The sequence below is a fragment of the Candida parapsilosis genome, contig 005809, assembly GCF_000182765.1.
Source record: "Candida parapsilosis strain CDC317 annotated contig 005809".
NCBI classification, from domain to species: domain Eukaryota; kingdom Fungi; phylum Ascomycota; class Pichiomycetes; order Serinales; family Debaryomycetaceae; genus Lodderomyces; species Lodderomyces parapsilosis.
This window is the reverse complement of record NW_023503281.1, coordinates 2,913,258-2,929,786: the sequence shown is the minus strand read 5'-3', so window position 1 is coordinate 2,929,786 and position 16,529 is coordinate 2,913,258. Positions and strand designations below refer to the sequence as shown.

Genomic DNA, 16,529 nt, shown 5'->3' with positions numbered 1-16,529 from the left:
TGTAATATTGGATGCTACGACAACTGCCAAAGTCTCACAAGATTACTTTGCGCACTATCCAATACTGCTTTCTGTTCTGTCAATAATGCCAACTGCGTCGTTTGTAATTTCAACATATTGGCATAATTAGTTTGGTTGCTATTAGCCGCTTTATTCAAGTTTACGCTCTTTTCATCAAGCTTTTGCAAATTTTTAACCACATTGGCAACATCGTCTATATGTTTCTTTATGTTTATAGGTTGTCTTTGTCGTTTACCACTTGTTTCAAAATACACCTTGTGTTTTTCAATTGTGGAAACAGTGATGTTTTCAGTTTCGCTAGTATTGACTGTAGTCTCTAAAGCTTGAGAGTTTTCAGCAGAATACGACTTGAATGGGTGCTTTTCGTCAGCTTTGTCGTAAATTACATAAATCTGTTGTGAATTCATCGGTATGTCGTAAGAATTGCAGCATCTCTGAATTTCTTGAAACATAGCTATAGTTGACGAATTTCTTTCATTCATATGGTATATTCCAAGTATGGTAAAGCCAGGATACACTAGCTTCAATTGATTGTATCTCTTGTACAAAAACTCATAATCAATTGCCTTGTCGTCGTGGATAATTTCGAATGATGTGGCAACGACAAGCTTGTCATTATCTTGAAAACCAAGTAGGACGCCGTAATGAAAGTTAATCTTTCTTGCCTCAATATCAGATACGTTAAGCAAAAACTTTGAATGTAATTCAACGATGGGCATTTGAGTGGTGGTTGAGGTGGTTGTTTCTGTCAATTGAAAGTAAATATATGTTGTGGACTTTCCTCAAGAAATAGATTTAGGAAAACAAAATTGAGAGCTACCAATTTCTCATCGAAATCAGCTGCAAAAGCCTTTAACAGTGCTTTACCCAAAAGAGGGAAAAGTGGGCGGGCGATCTCGTCCACCTGGATATCTTAACTGGGACAGTTTGGCAAGCACCTAACTCAACGAGAAGGGCTTGGGTACGTTCAATCGCCATCGAAATGGAGGAGAGAGCTTCTTATTTAGCTGGTAAAGTTATGTCGGCTGTGAATACTAATTGTGTGGTTGTATCCACTGCATGAAAGGACACCTTGTCCAATATACTAGTATAGTAATTGCTAGTGTAATTGCTAGTGTTCTATAAGATGTTAGTATTTTCGAAAACTGTGGATGTGCGTTCAGGTGATTCTGAAAAGTCGCACAAAATGCCCCTCTTTCCCTCTTTTTTTTCTTAAAGGGAAATTTTTTTTTTTCATTTTCCTTCTCTGCTCTTCTCCTTATTACAAGCTATCTCGGTTTCATCAACTGAAACTCACCCCATTCCATCACAAATGTCACTAGAGGATCCATTAAAGAGGATTCGAGAGATAGATACGCAAGCTGTTGTACCAGCCAGGAAAAGGAGCAAGAAAATGATGCTAGACGATGAGGCATCAACTGCCACTGCGATGACCAACGATGATGAGTTTACGGAAAAGATGTATTCAGCTTATGTCAAATCTGCATTTACTTCTTTGGAAAAAGTATGTTGCTATAGACAGAGACAGGGCCTTGGTGTCCATATGTTTTACTGATTGGAGTACTAACAATACTTTTTTTTTTTAGGGCGATTCTATGCAAATTGAGACATTAGCTGATAAGATCAATGCACCAATAAATAGCTCAGAAGCTATATCGATACCACATTTCAGCATTTTACTCAAAGGTCTCATCAACCATACGTCAAAACTAGATGACCGTGCATGCAATAATTTAATCTTTGCCATTCTTCGATATAAATGGTTGGCTGTGCTGGAACTTGATCATGAAGTTTACACCACATTTATAGATTTATACGCACATTTCGTAACTGTGTTGGTGAGTACGTTCCCTAAGTTCTTAATTGAAGTTTTGAACAAACTAGTTCGTGAATTTGAACTATTTGACTCAAATGGCAAATCCACTCAACATCATCAAATTTTACAAAAAATATTGAGGTATATTCCTACAAGTATAAATATGATTCCACAAATATTACAAGCCAATTTCCCGCACCATATATCGTCATCCACGGGGGAGATACTAAATTATGTGGATAATTTAATGCAGATTTTGACATATTGTTCTGAATTACAATTCAGTGTTTGGCAATTGGTTTTCGAATGTTGCATCAAACTAGATGTTGAATTGCAAAATGAATTGGACGATTTGGATGATGACGAGGTTGAAGAATTGATTAATGGTAAAGATGATGATGCCGAATTACTTGAAGTTACTGAGGAAGAAGACGGGGTGTCTGGAGAAGATCAAGAAACCGTGGACGCTGAAGCTAACTCCGATGACGAAAACATGGGAGAAGTTGAATGGGTTGAATCTGTGAATACAACAAGAAGCATCAAGACACTTGCATCCAAATTGGACAATATCATGCACTTATTACTTACAAAAACTTCCAACTCATTTACTACTGAGGAACTCAACAATGGCAATGGAGTAGCCTTATTCAATACTATAAACTCATTGTTCAAAAGCCACATTTTACCTACGCATTTCACAAAACTGATTCAATTCATTTTGTTTCGCATCACTCAATATCAACAAGAACTAGCCGACTCGTTCTTAGTGTTGCTCATTGATGTTGCCTTTAATCCGAATGAAATTGTTGAAAAGAGATTGAAAGCAATGCAGTATCTCTCTTCCTATATCGCTAGAGCTAAGAACTTGTCTCGGCATCAGATTGTATTCATTGTGAGCTATCTCATGGGCTGGTTAAACAAGTACATCATAGAAAGAGAACAAGAAACTTTCGACATTGAAAACAAGCAAAAGCAAAATCTGACTTCACGTCAACAAACCGGTGGTATGGAAAGATTCAAGCTTTTTTATTCGGCATTTCAAGCGTTGTTATACATATTTTGTTTCAGACATGAACAATTACGCAAAGACCCCTCATCATCAACCACTGCAACCACCTCCTCCTCGTCTTCATCAACATCATCCTCAGAATGGGAGTGCGACATTGACAAGTTTTTCCAACGTGTAATTATTGTCAAATTCAATCCATTGAAATTCTGCGACGAAACTGTGGTTTACATCTTTGCCAAATTAGCGACTAAGTTGAATGTTTGCTATTGCTATTCTATCATCGAACATAACAAGAGAGAAAGAATGTTGCAAACTAATGGGTCTACTGTTTTACCATCAGCAGTGGGTAATTTCAAGCAAAAACAAGAGTTTTTGGATTTGGAAGCTTACTTTCCCTTTGATCCATTGGTATTACCCAAGTGTAAGAAAATAGTCGGAAGTTACTACGTTGAATGGTCAGAAGTTAATCCAGACGAAGATGATGATGAAGACAGTGCCTCTGGAAGCCATATGGAGGATGACGACGATGACGACGATGACGATGATGACGATGACGATGACGATGATGACAGCGAGGAGAGCGACACCACCGATGATAGTGAAGATGATGACGACATTGAAAGTGATGATGATTAAGCATATTGCATCAATTATGGTTTATTTAGGTTATAGGTGTATATTCATTAAAGTGACACTGCAAAAACAGCGTGTAAATTTGAGCGAATGCTGCTTAGAAGCTTTTCCGGGGTGTGCTTGCACCAAATAATGTTGGTTGCACCTTATCAAGGAGGGATAAAAAAAAAGGTTGATAATTTAGATGTTCCAGGCGAGACTTGAACTCGCGACCTCCCCGGTTCTAAGCAAGTACTGTGAGCGGGGCGCGCTACCGGGCTACGCCACCAGAACATCGCTCGACAACTGCGTCAGAGCACTAAAATTACCATTTTTTGAACCCTATGTTGTACAAGTCATTTCATTTTTGATGGTTTTTGAATGAAGTTCAATAGACTCCGAATTGGGTTCAGGTTTTCTATATGAACAAATTAGCATGTTTGGGAGAATGGGAGTAATACAATAAGCATAGCTACTGGTTTTTAACTCTTCTCAGATTAGTGCTGAGTTTTTAAACTTTTGAAATTGTATAGTTGATCAAAAGTTTGCATGATTTTGCAACCAAATATATTTTGAATATTTGGTTATCGAGAAAATCATGAATGTTACTTGTAAACTTGGAAAGTTTGAATCAGTTGCTTCGTAGTCTATAAACGCTTGTAAGATATGTGGAAACCCTGTTGAGACTCAACAAAGGTGATCATCTTTCCATTCAACACAGATGCATCTTTTTAGCCAAATGATTTCGCCTCAGTAGTACTACACTTCTACAAGTCACCTCTTTTTTTTCTTCTCGATTTATGCATTATCACACTTCTACCCAATTCTATACAAAATCACGCTTATTGAGAAACTGCGCTACTAAATTTATACCAAACTTGTCCTTAAAATCACCTTTCAAAGCGCGTTTAGCTCCTTTCTTACTCATGTAATCCAAACTCTCAACGTAAACCATGCCAGCATGAATTCCACCAGGCTCAATATAATACTCAATGCTTCCTTTTTTATTGGCAATGTTGTAGAAATCTTCCATACCATCACGCAATACTTCACGTTCACCAACAATCATGATGGTGTTTCCATTGTTTATTGCTTCAACTTTTGCCCAATGGTCTTCCCAATTTGTGTTTGTAAATTTGAGGAAATTGTTGATAAACTTTTGATCTAAATCTTCAACGAAATAGTTACCCAAGTTTATATCATAGCCAATAACGTCACCAGTGGTGTCGACATGGTGTCGTGATGGAAGTGGTGGAGTACACGGCTGGACCCAAGGAGCATCCAATATCAAAGCTTTAGGTTGAGGTAAGTTGGATACGTTGAATTTCAACTTGAACTCACTAAAATATTCGAATTGTTGTTTGATTTCTTCTGGATACGCAATGGCCCTAGCTAATGACAATGACATATGAGCACCGGCTGAATCTCCCATCAAAATAATGTTGTTATACCCCAGTTGAACCAAGTTGTTGTAAGTACGTAAACATTCGTACAACTGAGTAGGATATATATGATCAAACATTGTCAATGAATAATCAACAATCATTATGGAAGTCCTTGCTGCTGTTTTATCATCCAATGCAAAATGCAAAGCAGCGCTAAATGTAAGTTGAGAATCAATCATATTCAAGAGGTACCCACCTCCATGAAAATAAACCACCACGTTTGTCTTTTCAATCGGTATATCACATTTGTGGATCCAATAGCTGCATTCATCAAATTGCTCACCAAATGCATTCAATTGTTTCGACATGGGGTTTTTCTTGAACCGTTTCAATAAATGACCAATCGGCTCGTAACAAACAGCCTTCATATCGTTTTTTTGAAGATTCATTGCCATATGAGCTTCCATAGCGATCAAGACATTCTTGTACAACGATCGCTTAAACTCTCTGTTGGTTTTGGAATACACTGTCCCAACAGTGTAGTATTGTAGTATAATTTTAACAATAGGATACGGCAAAGTGCACAACTTTGCAATAAACTGCGAGGAAAGCATCGTGGGTTGTATCGATGTTGGGGATATTGAAGATAGCTCCATCAAAATGAGCGAGTGTAAATAAATGAGCTTTTGAATGAATGACTAGCTCTTTTGGTGAAGCTTAAATGTAGTAATGAGATGATGAATCCTCTTTATTTGAAACTCAGGTGGTATTTCATAGGAGATGTATATCTAAACACACCCGTGTTCTTTTTTGAAATGATGGAAATGAATGGGTTATTTTATATAATGAGTTAAAAAGTCGTATCAGGCGTGTAATGACGCTAAACGAGTGAATTTTCTGCGTAAAGAAAGAGAAAAAATGGATTTTTGTTACGCGACCAATTGACAAAATCCCTTCGGAGATAAATATTACCCGAAACATAAAAAAATCTTTCCTGTAACCAGCAATGTATGAAAATACTACGGTATACATTTATCGTGTTCCAAATGAATAGCCTCAAAAACAAGGCTTGTTCGAAATTTGTTGCTGTCACGTATCTTTTATTTTTTTTTCTTCCGTAACAGAAAGCAATATCTTTAAGCCAATGCCTGTGCCGACTTAACCGTGTAGCATCGTCTATTTGTTGGAAAATTCTATGAGCCTCACGGAACAAACAACTCAAGAAGTAACTGGGTCTGACCAAGTGGAGATAAAGCGTCCTCTCATCTCTTGATGTCTTCACACCAAGCATATTGTTCTTGTTTTGCCTCACGTCCCCTCCCCTCCCATCCCCTGCCAAGAATTTATACGACAATGTGCACTATGCGTGTCTCAGCAAGATTTTGATGGTATTGTATTTTGGTTTTTAGTGCCACTAAATGCACACCGGAACTTAAAAAATTCCTGTAGGTTGTTAACCGCTAAATATTTTTTTATTGAATCAGCCGATCAAACACAAAATACAAAAATCTTACTTTTGTAAATCTTTCGGCAGTAATTAAACTCCGACATTGTCTTTTACACGATACAACCGTATTATTGAGCTCCTACACACACGCGTCAGTACTGCAGCTCTAAACATTTGCCTATAGTTTCAAACTATTTCCCGTTTGTGGTCCGTTGTTCTTTTTCAAGTTCCCCTTTGCATCTCTCAATTCACCCTTTTGCCCAATAACGGTGACGTTTCTTGCCTTAGACAATGTATCAACAACTTCACTATTCTTTGTTTTCCTTTGCTTGGATTCAGGTGTTTGTTTCAACTTTTGTCTCTTGAGTTCTTGTCTTTCATTGAATTGTTTTGATTTCTTTCTCTTGTTAGCTCTTCTCAATCTTTGTTTTTCCTCACGATTAAGCTCATCTTTGGAATACGAAAGACCGGATTTTAACAGAACTTCAGATTTACCTTTGACACCATTTCCTTTGATGGAATCATCTCCAATTTTGTAAACCTCTTGTGGTGCTAATCTTGACTCACTCGATACGTTCAATGGTTGGGCATCTTCCATACTAATAGAAGGAGCACTAGCATCAGTCACCTTGATTTCAATATTCTTTACCTCATGTGGTTTCGGAATGAAATGGGCCGAACACAATGCATCCAATCTATGCGTTACTTTCATAAACAACTCACTTATTTCGTCATGTTGTTTCTTCACTGCATCATCGAGTTCCTCTTGCTGTGCGTCAACTTGATTGTATTCGTCTTCATACAATTCTGCCAACGATTTTGACGATTTTTGTTGAGAAACGTCAGCTTGAGGTCCCTGGTGAAATTTGGATAAATCTTGAACAATCCTTCGTGGCAAATCATCAAATTCATCGTTCTTTATTCTTTTTCTAATCAAGTCTTCAATGGTTTCTGTCACTTCTTGGGTGATTGTTGGCACTGGTTTAGCAGTACGGTCAAATGAAAGTTCATTTTCTTCCAACAAAGATTCTTTCGGTCTCTCGTTTGATGTAAGTTCACCCTTGAGAGTCCATTTCTTGTCAGCGACTAGTTCAGCTTCCAATTTTTCAATTTCACGTTGCAAAGCCAATTGCTGTTTCTCATATGACGATAGGTTATCACCTTGTTTCAGTTTTCTCTCCTCATTTTCAGCAAACAAATCAAGTCTGGCAGAATTGACGGCATTATCGTAATCTTCATCAGCAAACTCCCCTTCGCTTAAATCATCCTCTTCATCCGCGCTAACTTTCTTTGCTGGCTTTGTATTTACATCCACTTTGCCTGGTTTATCATAAAAATCATCATAGTAATCCATTTGTTCCTCATCTTCATCACTCAAACTACCAAAAAAATCGATCTCTTCGTCATCGTTGTCTCCTAATTCTTTTTCGTTTTCAAGTGCAAGGACTTGCTTATTGTATTCGTCAATGTCGAAAAATCCGTCATTTAATCCAAACACATCCTTCTTGTGCTTCACCTCGGTGTCAGAACCTTCTTCCTCGTCGTCATCTTCACCAACCAATGTTTCACCGTCGTCGAAAAACTTCTCCTCCTCATCTTCTGAACCTTCTTCTATCTCCTCAGAGCTCTCATCTGCTTCATTTTGTTCTTCGTCTTCGCCCTCTCTTACCTTGCTTTCCAGGTCTACTTCCTCTTCCTCTTCCCCTTCCTCTTCATGTTCATATTCATGTTCATGTTCATCCTCATCATCTTCCTCGTGTTCATCTTCATCTTCACTTTGTTCAATCTCTCCAATCTTTTCCCTAACCTGTGGTATATCCTCCCCCAACAACTTACTTCCTATTCCATCCAACACCATCTTTGTCTGCCCAAACACTTGTGATGAGTCCAATCCATCAGTATACAACTCATCAAGTACCGAATAGTTTTTCACAATTGGATTCAATATACTTTTCGTTAAGTCGTTGAAAATGTTAGTGTCAGACTCTCCATCATTATGTAGCTTGAATATATCTTGAGGATTATGGATCAAGTTTTGTATTATATCTTGGCTCATTGTATGTGAAGTACGAGCGTGTGCCTAGTGTGTTCTATAATATCGGTTAGTCTTTGGTGTGCCTTCAATTTTTTTTCTTTTTTACGAGATGGGATGTGGGTTTGTATGCACACCAGAGAGAACAATACACAAAGATTATAGAATTGGTATCTATCTTGACATGTGATAGCTACAAGCCGCGCCTGAATCGTTGCTGCTGGAGCAGTAAATTGGGTACATGTATAGAAGCTATTCGTATTGTCTTTGAAAATACGTGCTTTAAATACAATACTTCATATAGACATGCCTAATTTGCAGCCACCACCGGAAACACAAGCTATTACTACTCTATAACTCTATGAAATCGCAGCTACTTCTCCAAGCCTCACCCCGATTACTCCACAATGTCACGTCTTCCCACCAACATCTTCAAGATATGCCAAATACTATTTCTAGCCTCAACCACTGGCAACACGACAACGTAAAAGAATGAACAAAACAACCAAATTATAATGACGATGACCGTCCCCAACAAAAAATCAGGACTAAAGATATAAGTGGAAGCACCCAATGGAACGGGAATAATAATTGCCATGACCAACGCAAGTATGGCAACTAATATACCATACTTTTTGAATTGGTGGTCCAAATGTTTGTGGTCAATCACTGCTTCTAAATTCATATCTAACTCGTGCGTGGACAGAGACTCTTCTTCGTCATTCGATACATCGGCAGAGGATTGACTAATTTCAACCAGCGACTGCTTCAATACAGATGCCTTTTCAACTTCAACATCCGCACCAGTGTTCTGTTGCCTCTTCTTTACCAAACTAGTTCTGTTTCTAGTTTCTTCAAAGTCAAAATTTGCTGGCCATATTAACGACAACACAATAGAAATAATCCCGCCCATAAACAATGCTGTCACATTACCTGTGAAAGAAACCCATTGGGTTGACAAATTTGTGACGTTGACTTCACCAGTGTATGCCTTGCATGTCACCAACCATGCAATGATACCCAAAAACATACCACCGACGGCTCCTCCAACAGCGCCAATCTTGTTGAGATCTTTCCAAGTAAAACTAAGTGCAATGGGGAATACACCAGCGCCAGTAGCGCATCCAAGAAAGTTGAATAACCATCCCATACTTATTTTTGCAGCACCATAAAAGATTGACGCCAAACACGATGAAAACAAAGCCCAGCCAAAAACGCTAACTTTAGCAGCTCTCACAACCTGTCCTGGTGTTGCATCAGGTTTTACGTATCGCTTGTATATGTCATAACTGATCAAGGTCGAGGTGCCAATTAGCTCACCTGCAAACGAGGAAGTTACTGAGAAAAAGATCATTACTAAGATCATTGCCGAACCTGATTTTCCCATCAAGTACGTGGCTGCAGCTACTGGGGCCAAACCTTCACCAACTTCGAATTCTGAAAGGGTTGGGTAATCGGAGTACACGGAGAGAGCTCTCCCTGCGAGACCTAATCCAGCACCCATGGCAAAAGGGATCACAAACCAGCAGACTGATGCAAAAAAATAAGCTCTTGAAGTAATCTTTGGATCAGCTGCAACAGCTCTTGACAAATAAGCTTGATCATTCACCACAAGGCCAAAACCTGTGACAATACTAATTATGGAAAAGATGGCACCTTGCTTGGATCTAAATGTCAAGTATGAACCATGGTAGTTATCATCGACGGGAGGCAAGGACTCAAGCAACTCCCACATTTTTTTAGGAGACCCAATTTTGTCGCTGCCAAAGTAAACCTCAAACATGAATACTATAATAAATACCAATATGATACATGTATGAGTAGCATCAGATATAAATGTAGCTCGTAAACCACCGAAACTGACATAGATGGCACATCCAAACGGTATTAAAAACAATGCTGCATATTGGCTTATTCCAGTCACAGCATTGAAAACAGCTGAACCTCCCAATAAGATGCACGAACTAACAATGGAATTACACACAAACCCACACCATAGGAAACTCAAATGTCCTGCTTTTCCAAATCTAAAATAACCCATTTCAGGAAAAGTGGTTACCAAATTTGCATTCTTTTTGATCTTTGACGACACAACTGAAAATACGCTGACTTGCATCAATCCACCAATTGCGTACCAATAACTGCCACTTATGCCAATATCGTAACTCTTGACAGCAGACTCCAACAAGGTCAAACTCCAAGTCCAGTTGGATAGAATACCACTGAGTAGCAAACCAAATCCAACTGATCTACTTCCAGATACAAACTCATCAACTTTCCTAGAGTTGAAGACGCTGAACTTGTTTTGTAAAAAGGTGACATAGTTCATAACAATAGCAAAGAAAGCTCCTCCGCCAACAATTAGGCCGTAGCCTACTCCTTGTGATAATGATGGTTCCATTGGAGGTTGAAACACAATAAGAGAGTGGAAGCTTTTGGGAATGCACACCCCTTTAAGTACTCGGGGTTAGCATTATCATGATAAAGGGGGAGATGTATGCAGGAACCAGAAAGTCTGAACAGTTTGACTCTGACACATTGATTGCCGTTTATTGCGTGCATCAGTTTTCAGGTTACAAACTTTAGTTAGATTAAGGTTAACTTTCGTTGTCACTTTTGAGTTTTGTGTCAACTGTGGCTGTTTTTTGTCAATCATCCAGAGTGATTTGTCAATAATTTATCGCGAGCCACAACACGAAAAGACATCGGTTCGGGATATCACTTTGCCAAAAGTGCGTCTTGAGGTTATACTACAAAGACCAAGGCAGACGACTTATTTTTTACAGAAGGCAATCATTTTCCAAGCCAAGACCAACTCAGTGTATCATTGTTTGATTTTCGCAACCGCCAAGAATCAACAAAAATCCATCTATTACTATAACTCTAATAAGGGTATTATTTAAAAAACTTTCAACGTTTTACTGAATTGAAAATGATGATCAATAATTTGCCAATTGGTACAAAATCTGACCCGCACTGGCGTTTGTCAACAAACTTTTGGGAGCTGGCCCTGAGGAGCTTCCACTACAGTAGAGATCCTCATTAGGTTTGTATGTTGCTCCAGACGTAGAAAAAACTTTGGCGTATTTGGCATAGGTACTTGGCGTTCCACTGGTGGCCAGATCAAAGTAAAGGTTCGCATCATCAGGGTCCTGAACGAATTCGTAAATGTAATTTCCTTGTCTTGTCACTTCATCTTTGAATTTGTCAAATTTGCCAGTTCCAAAAGCGTCACCGAAACCAACAAATAATAAATGTACGTACTGAAGGCTATTGTTCCAAATACCCTCAGAAGTGTAAAAAGCCCCATCTGTGTTTGTAGCGGCCGTGGCAAGATCCAATGCCTTGTTCAAGGCATCTTGCGTTCCAAGCTTCACCAAGGTGCTGATGGCACAACCAACAGTATATGTCAATTTTCCCTTATTGACTGAAAAAGTCTCTTTATCTAATCCATCAAAAAACAAGGAATCACTATCTTGCAAATGATTAAACATGAAGTCCATGCAGTTTTGTGCCAACTCAACCAAAGACTCGTCATTATTGAACTCGTACAATCTCATGGCACTCAAAGCAACTTCTGTTGTGGATATAGATGCAATATATGACTGGTCTCTTTTCCAAATGATCCCACCAGTATTTTGATAGTTTTGCGTTTTCAAATAATCCATGATACCTTCAGCGTATTTCAAGTACTGTTCTTTGTTGGTCATCTTGTACGCATCCAAAAAGACCCACAATAACTGCGAGTTATCATCACTATAAATCTCCAGAGATGAGTTTGGCGTTGATGAGAAAGCACCAGTGTTTGAGTCGTAATATTCCAAGATTCGTGAAATGGTGGTCTCGACTCCATTAGTATCACCAGAATCAGCTATGGCCTTACCCAAAACTGCCATATCCCAAACTGATGGAATTTGGTAGGAATCATCTTGGCAAATGCTATCCTCCTGATTCCATTTCCCATTTTCCCAAAACCTTTGCCAAATTTTGTTCACTGTAGTTAAATACGCGTTGCCTGATTGTGGCGTGGAGGAAACTGCTTCGTCAAGTACAAAGTTTGAGGATTGTGATGATTCTATTGCCGAGGATGCGGAGTTGGTCTGCGTGGAGGGGGTGTCTGTTTGTAGTTGTGTTGTAGTAAAGGGAGATTCGGACGACGGCAGGGATGCAATTGACGAAATAGCCAGAAATGTTGTTGGTGTTGGTGTTGCTGTTCCTGCAACTGGAGTTGTTGTAACAGCTGGTGATGTAGCAGTGACAGCAGCTGGCGATGTATTGGCAACGTTTGATGCTTCAGAGGTGGACCCAAAACCAAAAAGTTGAGCTATTTCTCCAAAAATGTTGAAGCTACTAGTACTGGCTGTTTGTTGTGCTTGAATTTGACTAGCTTGCACTGGTGATGGTGTTGTCTGTACATTCTTTGTTTGAGCCGTTTGTAAATTCTGATTTGCTCCATATGTTTGAGTGACTATGACGGTGTTTATCACTACTGGTGCAGTTGCACCCAAGGTGAAAATGAATGGCAAAAGGACAAGCATAAAGGGTGTCGGACCAAATGGTGTTATATTCAAACGATAGTAATTAAAGATGTTTGGTGGACCCTTTGACCATCACGAGTCTCGTATACTCTCACTCTGAGAGAATATTGATTCCATTTTATACCTCTGCAGACCATTATAGTTTCAGCCAAGGAAAGTATGTAAACAGGATGGATTTGTTTCAGGTTTCCATAGCAACCAGTATATCACATACCAGTTTCAAAAAAGAAAAACAAGAGAAGAAAAATTCCAGAATCGCTAACAAATGAAAGCTCCTGTCGAACAATAAAGAGGGTTTCCACAATAAAGATTAACCATTTTAAGTAAATTTGCAGCAGCTGTTTATACACAAAATCAAATCAAACACAATAGGCGCAAAGAAAATTAAAAAAAGAAAATCGAATTTTAAATAGACGATAAAATAATCAGCGACAGGATGTAAATCTTTACTACTTAAATTGCAGTTATCGTTTCTCCTGAAGAGCACACACCCACGAGGGCATCCCCTTCAGACTAAAAATAGAAAGAGGGCAATCTTACAAGAAAAAAAAAAATAGCCAAAACATGAAATAGTTTAGCACAAGCTTTGAGAAGGTTCAAGAAGCCAAACCAATATCCGAAAGGAGACCTTGGAGCTTAACACAAGTGACCAGTTTGCTCCACCTCTCTTTATTGTGCCCCAATAGCAACAGGAGTGAGCTCATTCAAGGTATTACTTAGATAGGCAATCTGAATCATTACGCAAAGAAGAGACACACCGGAAAAAAAAATATTTCTTCGGACACTAGAGTGAAGCAGTGGGGCTAGTCAAAAAGATCGAATTTTACGAATTTTACTCCTCGTCCTCCGGTCCAATTAACCCCACATATATAATCTCCTTAATTTTCCCAGAAAGAAATGTCAAATAAGCAGAGGATACTACGAAACCCACTTTTAACTAACTCAACGAAGTGGCTCGATAATGTGCCAAAGAAACATCATAGTGACCTCATTCAGAATGGATTTTACAATCGCAATGAGCTAGACAATAACCCCTATGCTCAATCCTTGATCAAAGTTGATGCCAACTCAAGCACCACGGTTCTACCTGTGGGTAACGCCATTAGATTAACAGCGACTAGGACCAATGGAACCAACAAAAGTGAAAAATCACTAGTTACACTTTTACCAAGTTTGAATTTGACGAAAACCGAACCCAGCCGATTGATCAGCAACAATAAGTCATACATTGAATCGATCCAGGAAAACGCAAAGACATCCCAGGCTTATAGGCCGATGCAAATGGATAAACTGGAGTTACCACTGAAATTCAAGGTTAAATTTATTGAAAATATGAGTGATGAAATTGACACGTTGTACAAGGATAGGATAAAGTCGTTGTTGCTAAAAGCCAAGCGGGAGAACGACCTGGGAGATGGAATCGAGCTCATAGAAATGGAAGGTATAACTCGATGGGAGGATGGCATACTCAAAATCAACAAGTCTTTGATTGGAGTAACAAACAACACATTTGTTTCCTTTGCAAGTAACCCCGAGCTTGCTCGACTCATTATCGCCTATAGTGATTACAAGAGCTAGTTTCTATAACTATAACCTTTATTACGAAAGAAGAAAAGTAACGTTTAAATCAAATATACCAAACCAGCCGCAAGTAAATTGAGCAATGCCGAAGGTTTGTAAGCGAAACCTTCACCTTTCTTACTACTTGAACTGCCTGAAGCCGTAGTCAAAGCCAATGACACAGAGCTCAAAGTAGTAGTAGCGGCAGCGGAACTATCCTTGTTTGACCACAGATTCACATCTGATGCCGCAACAGCTTCATCAAATGAAGTTGAGTTACTTACCCAAACAGACACATCACCATTGGAATCAAAAACAACACCACCAACCATGGTTCCAGTCAAGTCACGTTCAATGTAAGAGCTGATTGCTATACCACTTTCAATATCATCAGTACCTTGATAATCGTGAATTGTGGAATACAAATGAAGATATTCAGTGGTGTTCATCACTTCAAAAATATCAAATTCACCACATCCACTTCTCCAACAAGAACAATTGACATTCATTGAGTATTGAGCGGTTCTTGGAATCTGAGCATTCAATAACCAAATGGCTGGCATATTGTAGTTGGAAATTTTGGTTGATGTTTTGGTTTCATTTGGCATCTTAAACTCAAATAAAAACATCTTGGTGGTTCCGTAAAAACCGTGGTATGCCGGTATATCTGATCTATAAACTCCACAATCCTTATCCAATCCTGAATCCTCACAACTTATGTTGGAAAAGATTACATATTCATCATTGGAGTTGATCAAAGTATCTTCAGCCAAAACCGTTGGTGAATCTGCAGCACCAGTTCCATTATCACTAGCATAAGTCAATCCAAAACCCAAACACGAAGAATTTTTACCAGCACGAGTTAAAAAGGTGACATTATCAGCAGTACCACTCGATGCATCATAGTAACTGAGTCTAGTCCAATCTCCCGAAGAGTCATCACCAAGCGTAAACCCATTTGAAACGTATGATCCAAACTTGTTCAAAATCAATGGACCTCTAAAATGAACCGAGACCTCTTCATTCAATGGAGTATTTGGACCCGAAAATGTCACTTGATCTGAATCAACTTCACATGAGCATGAGTCTTTGTAAATGTCATTAAGTTTACTCACTCGTGAATAAGCTCCCGAATATCCGAAGTTATCGAATTGAAGGACTTGAACAGCCTCTTTGGCGAGAACAGCCACAGCAAGATAGAGTAAGAATAACACTTGAATCATTCCTTGTTGAATCTTGTGTCGATGACGGGTAGGAAAATGTAAAAAAGCGAAAGATGAAAGCAAAACTCAATAAACACCCCTTTTTCCTTTTAAAAAAAAAGATCAGCAGCTTATTTTCTATTTAAACTGTTTAAAGATTTTTTTGGGGATTCTAAAATTTTACATGATAAACTTAATAACCGTTTTCAAAAACAATGTGACAGAAACATCCATCATCGGCTTATTTCATTTTTCTTTTTTGGGTTTTGTAATTTCAACACAAAATCAGCTCTTTTTTTTTTCGGAGCCAAAGAAGAAAAGCTTTATTGAAATGTGGAAGCCTTTGCCGCTTCGAAGCCTTGTTAAAAGGTCTCAAAAGGGGAGCATGACGCGAGACATCCTCCACTACATTATACCCCGATAAATCTCCTTTCGATGATGCAATCCTTTTTTCTTTTCATAATAACGTGATGTCTATTTGTCTATTTTTAGATCCGATCGTGCCCATTTTCATTCGCATCGAAATTTTTTAATTAGTTTGCCTGAAACAGAACGAAAATCAAAACACATGCACGTGACCATGAGAAAAAGCCTCTATTTCCGAAGGAGCAGTAACGCCGGTCCGAATCCTAAGCCTTGCAAGATTGGACGGCATGGGTTGAAGAATTGAGAGGCTGGGCGATGAAGCGTATCAACATGGCTGCAAAGGGGAATGCTGATTACGATCTTGGACTCTGTAGACGATTATTGACTTTAAATCTTACCTCTAATTTCCTCACCACGTGGGAAGTGAAATTTGAAAGAAAGGATAATAGGTGTTAGATCTGATCTGTAAGATGTCTAATGTGTTCCCACTTGGAGATTTTTTGCATCACATGAAAATCACACAGATCGGTATCGATTATGG

General features: G+C 38.8%; 8 protein-coding genes and 1 non-coding gene across 9 annotated transcripts; 2 read left to right on the top strand and 7 right to left on the bottom strand. All coding sequences in view use genetic code 12, as the record gives it.

Annotated features, from left to right (window-relative positions):
• Positions 1 to 14: 14 nt before the first annotated feature.
• Positions 15 to 740, bottom strand: CPAR2_213740 (uncharacterized protein; the record flags this gene model as incomplete). Its single annotated transcript, XM_036810352.1, has 1 exon — positions 15 to 740. One exon carries the CDS (start codon positions 738 to 740, stop codon positions 15 to 17), a length of 726 nt encoding a protein of 241 aa, XP_036666897.1.
• Positions 741 to 1,414: 674 nt separating this feature from the next.
• Positions 1,415 to 3,482, top strand: RRN3 (rDNA-binding RNA polymerase I transcriptional factor; the record flags this gene model as incomplete). Its single annotated transcript, XM_036810351.1, has 2 exons — positions 1,415 to 1,525; positions 1,608 to 3,482. 2 exons carry the CDS (start codon positions 1,415 to 1,417, stop codon positions 3,480 to 3,482), a joined length of 1,986 nt encoding a protein of 661 aa, XP_036666896.1.
• A 182-nt stretch (positions 3,483 to 3,664) lies between these two features.
• CPAR2_it_cp_Val(CAC)_15 lies at positions 3,665 to 3,752 on the bottom strand. The gene is given in 2 exon segments: positions 3,665 to 3,700; positions 3,715 to 3,752. It is a non-coding gene; the product is annotated as a tRNA-Val (tRNA).
• A 532-nt stretch (positions 3,753 to 4,284) lies between these two features.
• CPAR2_213720 (uncharacterized protein) lies at positions 4,285 to 5,457 on the bottom strand (the record flags this gene model as incomplete). The annotated part of the gene is made up of 1 exon (XM_036810350.1): positions 4,285 to 5,457. The coding sequence occupies one exon, from the start codon at positions 5,455 to 5,457 to the stop codon at positions 4,285 to 4,287; it is 1,173 nt and encodes a 390-aa protein (XP_036666895.1).
• A 1,011-nt stretch (positions 5,458 to 6,468) lies between these two features.
• MPP10 (rRNA-processing protein) lies at positions 6,469 to 8,346 on the bottom strand (the record flags this gene model as incomplete). The annotated part of the gene is made up of 1 exon (XM_036810349.1): positions 6,469 to 8,346. The coding sequence occupies one exon, from the start codon at positions 8,344 to 8,346 to the stop codon at positions 6,469 to 6,471; it is 1,878 nt and encodes a 625-aa protein (XP_036666894.1).
• A 373-nt stretch (positions 8,347 to 8,719) lies between these two features.
• Positions 8,720 to 10,723, bottom strand: DUR4 (Dur4p; the record flags this gene model as incomplete). The annotated part of the gene is made up of 1 exon (XM_036810348.1): positions 8,720 to 10,723. The coding sequence occupies one exon, from the start codon at positions 10,721 to 10,723 to the stop codon at positions 8,720 to 8,722; it is 2,004 nt and encodes a 667-aa protein (XP_036666893.1).
• Positions 10,724 to 11,261: 538 nt separating this feature from the next.
• Positions 11,262 to 12,860, bottom strand: FAV3 (Fav3p; the record flags this gene model as incomplete). Its single annotated transcript, XM_036810347.1, has 1 exon — positions 11,262 to 12,860. The coding sequence occupies one exon, from the start codon at positions 12,858 to 12,860 to the stop codon at positions 11,262 to 11,264; it is 1,599 nt and encodes a 532-aa protein (XP_036666892.1).
• Positions 12,861 to 13,757: 897 nt separating this feature from the next.
• CPAR2_213680 (uncharacterized protein) lies at positions 13,758 to 14,438 on the top strand (the record flags this gene model as incomplete). Its single annotated transcript, XM_036810345.1, has 1 exon — positions 13,758 to 14,438. The coding sequence occupies one exon, from the start codon at positions 13,758 to 13,760 to the stop codon at positions 14,436 to 14,438; it is 681 nt and encodes a 226-aa protein (XP_036666891.1).
• A 44-nt stretch (positions 14,439 to 14,482) lies between these two features.
• PGA52 (Pga52p) lies at positions 14,483 to 15,643 on the bottom strand (the record flags this gene model as incomplete). The annotated part of the gene is made up of 1 exon (XM_036810344.1): positions 14,483 to 15,643. One exon carries the CDS (start codon positions 15,641 to 15,643, stop codon positions 14,483 to 14,485), a length of 1,161 nt encoding a protein of 386 aa, XP_036666890.1.
• Between the last annotated feature and the right edge of the window lie 886 nt (positions 15,644 to 16,529).